We start from the raw sequence: 10,006 nt of genomic DNA, 5'->3' as shown, positions 1-10,006 counted from the left end.
TCCGATGCGAAGCACGCTATTTGATTTCAGCCTCTAACCACACCCCTTGCTGTCACCCAAACCATGTGACAATTAAATCTGCAAAAATAAAACTTGAACTGCTGATCGTGAGCAGGTGACAGAGGTGCCTGCCATCCCAACTGCCCCCACTGACACGCCCTGTCCTGCTTATCCATGCAAAGAAAGACACGCTTTTTTTCATTCATTTTACTGATAAATAAGAGATGAGAAGGAGTCACCCTCTTGAGTGGACATAACGGCCTTTCTTTAAGACACCACTAACCCTGATAGCACAGACTCCGCCACGATGGAGAACTGTCGCATTCATCGGGGCGATGGGTCGACGGTGGCGCGCTATTCTACCCGCGAGGGGAACCCTGGCAGTGGGAGGGAACTGTGTATGCCACGTAAGAATCTGGGCTATGAACGTCCCCCGACCTCTGTGCCACAGACAGAAAGACCGTATCAAGTGATCTCGTACAGAGGAAGAATTCATTCCATGTTTTATTAAGGCTTGAGAAAATATGCATTTCTGAATCTGCTGAGTGGCCGAGTGTAGGTGCTGGTGGCGAGAGTGCATTTAACAGGAACGACGGGAACAAGTAACTGCGACTGGTGAGCGTCCAATTTCAATCCCTCCCGCCGCCTCGGTGATGAACGGAAGTGGAGCTCACTGTAGGCCGGCAGACTGGACACACGCATCGTAGTTCTTGACTGGAATCTTCAGAACGGACGCTGACCAATTTAATCAGAAGCAAACATATTGTGGGTGGAGGGTGTCACAGAACCAACAGGAGCCTGCGAGAGGGGCAGGTGTGCACCCTGCAGCCACCAGGAGAACCCCCGAAGCTGAGAAGTGAGAAACACAGCGAGCACACTGCTGCGGGTGCAGCGCGACGTTAGGGCCGCTGCTCCGCTCCCATGCTGTGCCTTCCAGCTGTCCTCATGTCCTTAAATCACTAGCCAAGGCCGGGAAAGAATGCGGTGGCCACGTCAGCCCCCGGGGAGCAGAGAGCACGAGGCTCTGTCGTCCGGATTCCGTGGAGGAAGACAGGCACCTGGAAATTCACCATCCCAGCAACATCGCATAAAATGATGGGGACAGTTCTCCCAAAGGAAATCAGGGTACTATTCCGAAGGAAGAATTTATACTTGCTTGCAGCCCAAAGAAAAAAAGAAGAGAAAGCTATAAACAACTTGATTGTGTCTTTGCTTGTTTATCATTTAAAATGATTTTCAAGGTCACGAGTTATAAAGAAGACAGTCCCGGAGCACAGAAGATCTCGCCAGCCAAAAAGCGCAATGTCTCGTCCACTGTCGCCATCTGAGAGACCCCGAGCAGCTGTGCGTTAGGGAAGACAGGGATTCCGACACGGCCGCTACGCCTGCGCTCAGAACGAGCGCGCCCCAGCCCCACGAGGTCAGCGGGTCATGGTCCCTTCTTTCCTCTCTCACCCCCAGGCCTCGCCAGGAGTCCCCATCTCTCATATTCAGTTACTTTGGACATTCAGCAGCGGTTAACAAAAGCCTGCGGGTCCACGGAAGGCAAACGCCTGCACCTCTCCTCAGCCAGGCTGCGACTGCGCGTGGAGGACCCGCCCGCAGATGCAAGTGCAGACAGTGCGTGCGGAAGCGCAGCGCCTTCTGTGGGACCGTGACCCGCGCTCGTCCTCAGACCCGCAGATGGCTTCTTGAGGGGTGTCATCATGTCCCGTGACGTCAGAGCGAGGAGGCGCCTCAGGCACCATCTCCTTCAAACCTCCCGACTTCGCTGAACAAGGAGGTGTTTGAGATACCATAATGAGATGCCTCGGGGGAGTCTGGACCTGCAGTGGGTGGACCGCTGTCTTGTTTTTACTTTTATAAGCCATTTTCACGAGCTGTTCTTCCTGCTCCATGGCGAAAGCAGTCACCGCAGACGTTTCCAGTGAGCGATCCCTGAACCACAAAATAGCACCAGTGTAACTTGGCGTGTTTAATGCGCACGAAAGGCCAGCCTGTTCTGCTGACAGAACACACAACCTATGTGAAATGCTTAACATGAAGTATGCGATTCAGCAAGGCCTTCGAATATCACACTGCAGTTTCGAAGTGTTTGAGTCATGAGGAATCGGGCACAGATGAGCAGACAGGAAATGCCGGCACACAGGTTTCTCGAGGGAGTCCTGGAACCCGTGTCAGAAGGTGAGGACATGAGTTATGGGGCTGAAGTCGGTGCTAAACGAGCCCACGGCCGTGGCTTTGTAGGAAAGGCTGGGGCCTGCTGTTCCCTCGCCCGAAGGAGAAGCTCCAGTGTTTCCGCCGATGTGCCAAAAACTATTCCATCGTACCCAGAGGTGTCCCAACATTTACCAGTGCCCCCAGGGACCACCTGGATCACTCCTGCCTAATTAGTTATTAACACTTTCTGTGTCCCATGGGGACTGAAGCGATCATCCCCCAGCCTTGAAGAATTACGACCGTTTTTCTAAGGACCTAAACTGGGAACGTGGATAACTGTGTACAGGAAGCACATGCTACAATTCAATGGGCGTTTAATTCATTTACAGTGCCTGAGAGGCCAGAGAGCTGGGATCTGGCCCCGACTCTAAAACAAGCCACTTAGGCTCTCTGAGGCTCTGCTTTCCCATTTTTAAAATCAGGGATAAGCCTACATGAATCATTTTGTGATTCAATAATTCTGTTTTATGAATTAACATTCAAGAAAAGGAATCAATTTATCAAAAATCAAAGGGAATATAAAATGTCAACATCTTTGCACTTCCAGTAGAAGCAGCGATTAGAAACTTACCTTCAGGTAGCAAATGTCTTTCCTGTTTTTGCTTTTATTTCTTCCTCCCACGGACCTCACTGTAACAGCAAAGCCCCACGTAGATGCTCGATGGAATCTTTCCGTTCCTCGTGCTCATCCACATATTCACTCAGCACTCATGTTTACGAATGCGTGTGTATATTCACATCTGTACACAACTCACAGCCTACTAGGATCGAAAGTGCAAACCAGAATTACCATACGGCACATGGGAAAAGGGAAAATATTTCCGTGGGAGCGCCTGGGAATGGCGCTATTCCAGACTTTAGTTATCAAGGGAAGGTTCAGGAAGAAAGATATATACAAGCCGCAAAAGGTGAGAATAAGTCACCAATTAAAGAGGGGTAGGAGGAGTCATCCAGGCAAAAGAAATAACCGGTGTGGTGTGACATTCCGGAAGCAAAGGAGAGCATGGCATAGTGACGGAAAAGAAAGATTTTTCTAGGAAGAGATGAGGCCAATTAGCCTGCAGGCAATGTCATCAAGGGGATGCGCGTGCGTGTATTTGCGCATGTACGTATTGTGATGACTAATTCTACGTGTCAGCTTCACTGGGCTGAGGGACGCCCAGGGAGCTGGAAACACGTTATTTCTGGGCGTGTCTCTGGGGCTGTCTGGGAAGGCGATCAGCATCTGAATCAGTAGGCTGAGTAAAGCAGGTCGGCCCGATCGAAGGAAGTGGGCCTTGTCCAGTCTGTTGAGGGCCCAAATAGAACAAAAAGGCAGAGGAAGGGCGAGTCCGCTCTCTGCTTGGGCTGAGCCACCCACCTTCTCCGGCCCTCGCTCCTCAGCGCTCCTGGCTCTTCAGCTTTTGTACTCAGACCGAGACTTTCGCCATCAGCCCCGATTCCCAGGCCTTCGTGCTCAGACCGAATTAGACCATCTTCCTGGTTCACCGGCTTACAGACAGCAGATCATGGGACTTCTTAACCTTTGTAACTGTGAGCCAATTCCGACAATAAATCTTTTGTGTGTGTGTGTGTGTGTGTGTGTGTGTGTACATATACATACATACATTTACATCTCCTATTGGTTCTGTTTCTCTGGCAAACCATGTTTATATTGATAGATAATAGATAGATAAATCGATCGATCGATAGACGACAGAGGTAGAGATGGGATGGTTCAAACAGGAGAGTAACAGTGCTTGAATCTATATTTTAGAAAGACCACTCTGGCAGCAGTGCAAAGACTGAATTTGAAAACAGTACCTTGAGGCACAGAAACCAGATAAAAAGCAACTGCATTAATCCAGTTGAAAAACTATGGTGGTCTGGGCAAGGCCCACAGTGGTAGAAATTTAAAAAAAGATAACAAATCAATAACAAACTGTAGCAGGGAACATCAGCAGGACTTGATGACCAACCCGATGTGGGGCGACCCGGGAGATGGAGGAGCCACAGTCGGCACCCGATTTTCTTGCCTGAGCAAGGGCCTGATGGTGGAGTGCAATGTGGAAAGCTGGCAAGTTCTGCGGGGAAAGGTAAGTACAGTTTTGAGTTTCCTAAATCTGAGGATCTTGTTGAGGAAAGTGATGAAAGACGAGGCTAGAGGTACAGACTGAGGAGCCGTCAGCTCACCGAGGGTGACATCGAGCATGTGCCAAGAAAGAAGGAAACAGCGCCAAGAAGAAAGCTCTCAGGGGAAACCAACCAGCAAATGACTGAATTAACTACCGCGCACCTCTGGAGAAACGAGGCACGCACTAAAGCCTGTAACCCGGAGAAACGCTTTACGATCTTCTGTCACGTTCAAGAGGCACCCGTGACACGGATGGTGATGGCCGCGACATGCAGGCACCCGGCCCTTCCTCGGGCAGCTCTTGAAGGCCCTCAGGCCCTCGTACTTCTCATGGTGGAGGCAAGTTGAGACGAGAAGCAAGGAGGTTATGTGCTGATTTTTTTATGTGAGAGCATCTTGGATCTTTTTGAACGGACACTGCCAGAGGATAAGGGCGCGGTCTCCCTCCTGTCTTTTCACTCAGAGCTGCCCAGAATTACTGCCTCTCCCACCCACACACACACCACCAACACCAGGCCTGTACATCTAAGGCAGTTTCCAATGCAATGGCGAAATAGTGAGCAGGAAGGACAAACACGCCACCATCCCAAGGTGTACGACACATTAAAATCAGGGTCCCAAGACTTAAAAGCTACAAAGGAAACTAATAGGAAAACATATATCCCACAGAACTGGCAGATCATAAAAGTGAGGTGAAGACCTCGTTCGTCTTTCTTAGCACAGAGTCGGCGGAAACTTCCCGAAGCTGAGAAATCAAGGACTGGAGAAATAATTATCTCACAACTGCCAGGAAAACTAAAAAGAGAAACGAGAACTGGCCGACGATGAACTTTTTCCTGAGTGGCCCAGTAGAAAGAGGGGAGGGGAGAGGATTTTTTTTAATAGACTGTTTTCTAAAGAAGTTTTAGGTTCACAGCAAAATCCAGTGGAAAGTACAGAGAGCTCATACACCGCCCGTCCCCCACTGCCACCCCAGGCACACACAGCATCCCTGCACCGGAGCGGCCCATCTGCAGCCATTAATGAAGCGACACCAATATGTCATTATCACCCAAAGTCCATGGTTCGCATTAGGGTTCAGTCTCGGTGTTCTACATTCCGGGGTGTTGGGCAAACGTAACCAGCATTCTAACGGCATGCAGAGTGGGTTCGCTGCCCTGAAAACCCTCTGGGCTCTGCCTAGTCATCCCTCCTCCCGCCCCATGCCCTGGCAACCTGATCCTTTTCCTGTCACCACAGTCTTATCCTTTCCAGGACGCACGCAGAAGTTTAAATCACGCAGTATGCGGCCTTTTCCGACAAGCTTTCTCAGGCATGTAAGGTTCCTCCACATCTGTTTACGGCTTGATCGCTCAGTTATTTTTAGTGCCGAACAACATTCTGTTTCTAGATGTACCTTGATTTGTTTACCAATTCATCGACTGAAGGGCATCTTGTTCACTTCCAAGTTTTGGCAATTATGATTAAAGCTACTATAAATATTCATGTGCAGATTTTTTTTGTGGATTTAAGTTTTCAGCTCCTTTGGGTAAACACTAAGGAGCTCAACTGCTGGATCATATATCTAGTTTCGTAAGAATGTTCCAATTGCCTTCCAAAGTTGCTGGACCATTTTGCATTCCCACCAGCAATAAGGGAGAGTTCCTGTTGCTCCGCATCCTCACCAGCATTTGGTGTTGTCAGTGTTTTGAATTTCTGCCATCCTACTAGGGGTATCTCATTGTTTTAATTCACAAGTCCCTAATGACATATTATGGTGAGCCTCTTTTCATATGCTTATTGCCAACTACATATCTTCTTAGGTAAGGTAACTGTTCAGATATTTTGCCCATTTTTCAATCAGATTATTCATTTTCTTAATAAATTATTGAGTTTTAAGAATTCTGTGTATGTTTGGATAACAGTCCTTAACCAGACATGTCCATTGCAAATATTTTCTCCCAGTCTGTGGCCTGTCTCATTCCTTTGACGATGCCTTTTGTAAAGCAGAAGTGTTTAATTTTAATGCAGCTTCGCTTATCAATTATTTCTTTAATAGACTGTGCCTTTGGTGCTGTATTTTTAAAATACAAGATCATCTAGATTTTCTCTTATGTTATCTTCCAGAAGTTTTATAGTTTTGCATTTTTACATGCAGGTCTATGATCCATTTTGAGTCAGTTTTTTTGAAGTGCTTTTAATTTTTATTCTGAACACTTTGGTACTGTTTTCCTTTTGTTTCCTATTTTATATTTTACTTTTAGAAGGATTTTTTTTTATCATTATTACTTATGAACCTAATGATTCAACTTCTAAGCAATCATCCTAAGAAAATAACCAACGATTTGGACAAAATGTTCATCCAAAACTACCTATGATAGTGAGATATTGGAAACAATCTAGGTATCAAAAAATTACAAGGATGATTAGATGAAGTATACTATACTCAGATGATGGACTATTATAAAGTTATTTAAAATAATATTTTTAAATAATTTTTACTTTCCTAGAAGGTATTATACTAAATGTTATCATTAAAATGTAGAATGTAGATTATCTATCTTTCATTCTTTGTACTTTTTTATATGATGTGTATTAATTTTATAATCCGGAAAGAATTAAGATTTTTCATAAGGACCTTTAAAATAAGATTTACAGTGACAACATATTTTTCAGGACACGGGACTAAAATAAAGATATGATGTCCTTCTCCATGGCTATCATGAAGTAGATTTAATCATCCAAAACACAAATAAAACTCCACAGCAGAAATCAGTGGACAGTAACTAGTAGAGTTTGGTTTATTAGAGAGAGAATTTAGATAATTAGAAGGGAAATTTTCAGGTTAGGAAAGATAAATGAGAGATTTAAAGTTCAGGTCCAGAATAGAGTCTTCAAATATCTCCGTGTGACATAACATCTCAACAGAGAACAAAGGATCGTAGATGTCCAAAACCCTGTGACATAAACTGCAGCCAGCCTATCCTGATGTCGGTCATTTATCTTCATTGTGGGGCAAGGGAATGCCAAGTAAAATTTCACTGACCCCTGGTTCCCACATAATAAGTCCTCTCAGAGAAGAAGACACTTGGACTTGGCGGGATTAGTCCTGGATTGGAGTCCGAAGGCCCAAGTTTAAGTCTCAGCTCAACCTCTTAGACAGGGCATGGCTTGGGTAGGTCACATGCCAGCGTAGGACAGTCATCTCATCTGTTCCCGGTACAGCTCTGTCTCTATCACAGGGTCCCCACGAGGACCGAGGAGATCATTCGATGAGAAGCACTCCACAAACAGGACGTATTTTACAACAAAATCATTCCCAGCCTATCAACAACAAACTGCTTGGCCTCCAATAGTGACTCAGAAGATCACAAATTGAATCTCTGGTTGAAAGAGCAACCGACAGACTGCCCTGGCGGCTGCGGCGAGCAGCCCTCCCGCCTGGCTGCTCCACGCGGTGCAACCAAACCGGGATCCAAAAGGCGGATGGACGATCTTCGCAGGCAGACGGGGCCAGTCGTTCGCTGAACTTCATGTGTCGCTGGGCTCCCGAGCTGGAGCTCCCGAGCCAGCTCTCCAGTGCCCCGCCAGCCACTTTCATGTCATATTGATCTTTTCATTCATTTATTCACTGAGAGCAGATCATCTGCCAGGCCCTGGAAACAAACAATAAGGAACAAAACCAGACAGACTCCTGCCCACGTGGAGCCCATAGCAGAGGGAGAAACAAACATGCATCACAGACCGCCACACGAATGTAAAACGGAAACCGGGGTGGCAGTAAGAAGAGAGAAGAGTGAGCTGGAGGGGCTGGCGCGGATCAGGGGTTGAGTCAGTCTTTCCCGAGCTGAGATCTGAGAGAGGACTAGTGGGGAGAGAAGAACGAGAGGCTCCAGCAGGGGGGTCAGCATCAGTCAAGGTCCTGTGGCACAAGGGGACACTCAACAAACTGGACAGAGGACAGAGCACAGAGAGCGAAACGAGCGAGGGCAAGACGGTGTGAAGAGGTGAGCGATGAGGCGGGTTTCTGCCTTCATTCTGGAGCCGCCGAAAGCTCCTGAGCAGGGGGGCGACAAGATCCACGCTGTATTCTGAAGCGATGTTCTGACCAGCACATATCAGGACTCCGGTCACTGTACATGAGACGCACACACACAGTTCCATACAGCGGCCGACAGTGGGCAACTTTCTATTAAACCCCTAACTTCAAAAGACCACTGTACTTCTTTGACCACATTTCTACAAGACAATACTGATGACCAAAAACAAGAAAGTCTTGATGAATCCTAACCTAATCAACACTGCCTGGGAAGAAACAACAGGTAATGAGTTTTTGGCTTCATTTTTCTCATCTTTTTCTAACATGGTATACCAGCGGGTTTTGGTTAATGAAATGGAAGAGAGAGATTAAAAGAGGAGAGCCAAAGTCTGGAAAATTCTGGCGAGAACTGTGAGTTTAAGCATCAACGTCTAGAATGGAGTTCTCACCCACGGTGCTAAGGAACGCTCCTGCGTCCGTCAGCAGTGAGATGTCAAAGGAAGCGGACTCTAAGAACAGCTGCAGTTACGGGTGACCACGCTCTCTGTGGCTGTCCCTGTGACAGCTCCGCTCTTACCCACGTCCATTCTGAAACGATTTTTTCGAGCGAAAGGGAAAGGAGCCCTTCCAGCGCTGGGACATTAAGTGCACACAACCCACAGACTGTCTCGTCTGTGCTAAAAACGCCCCTGTTCTCTCATCACTAACATATAATTTGCAGTTGAAGTCATTTTTAAAAATATTTATCAAACGCTATTTGTAAGTTTTCTCTTTTCTCACACGGCATAAGTATTTAATAGTGGCACGCGCACGCGTCAAGCAAGCACGAATGGTACGTGCACACTTCCCTAGTGCATGGGAAAGTGGTGGAGAACATTCTTTTTTTTGTAATAGAACAACAGTTACAACTTCTAGGTCAAAAACCTCAAGATAGTAAAAGTGAACTTGGTATTAACGCTAGTCACATGAGAATATTTAAAACTCTGAAATTATAAACCTCAGGTTATCAAAATAAAATTAAGCATTTTATGTGAATTCTTGGCTGGTATACAATTGCTTGCTTCATTACCAAATAGAGCATAACTCCTCTTCCAAGGGAAGATAAAAATCAGATTCGTCACATTAACTTATTTTCCTTTGTAAATTAAAACTTTGAGATTATAAAGTTGTATTACTGACACGCCAGCAAAATATTGTAATGAATGCCATGCCAAATGCATACAAACTGGTGGTACTATTTGCTTACTACTTTTCTATCCCAATCTGGGTGCACCTGTGCAAGGGTGACACGCATGGGAACAGCTCCCATCCTACACCTGATGTCAGGAAAACTCTGGGATCCAGGGGCCTCGGTGAGGGAAAGCGAAGTGGACAGTCAGATTAAGAGGCAGAAGATCTGCACAGGTGAGAAGGAGCAGGTGGGCATCCGAGGGTCTCACAGGGTTCCAGCTCTTAGCACAGTGCGGGGAGGATAAACACGTAGGAAGGGGACAGGGAACAAGGCGCAAGAACTGGTTAGCACACGAGGAACGCAGAAGCAGTGACCAGAATCCAGGCCCCAGAAAGCTAGCAGTAAGAGGCACAGACTAAACCCTGAGTGCAGATCCCTGGCCTTGAACAGGGGCTGGAGGGGCGGGAACTGGAGGCGTGGGGGC

The 10,006-nt window shown here is 46.9% G+C and overlaps 1 protein-coding gene across 1 annotated transcript in view; it reads left to right on the top strand.

Annotated features, from left to right (window-relative positions):
- Positions 1 to 4,181: 4,181 nt before the first annotated feature.
- The window catches only part of LOC102895479 (histone-lysine N-methyltransferase SETMAR), a 56,226-nt gene continuing 50,401 nt past the window's right edge, over positions 4,182 to 10,006 (top strand). Inside the window, exon 1 of the mRNA XM_025044834.1 lies at positions 4,182 to 4,295. Within this exon, the coding sequence (XP_024900602.1) occupies positions 4,182 to 4,295 (114 nt within the window). The remainder of the gene's footprint in view (positions 4,296 to 10,006) is intronic.

The sequence above is a fragment of the Pteropus alecto genome, unplaced genomic scaffold, assembly GCF_000325575.1.
Source record: "Pteropus alecto unplaced genomic scaffold, ASM32557v1 scaffold53, whole genome shotgun sequence".
Lineage (NCBI taxonomy): Eukaryota > Metazoa > Chordata > Mammalia > Chiroptera > Pteropodidae > Pteropus > Pteropus alecto.
Note: the sequence above shows the minus strand (reverse complement) of the source record. Positions and strands in the feature narration are given on the sequence as shown.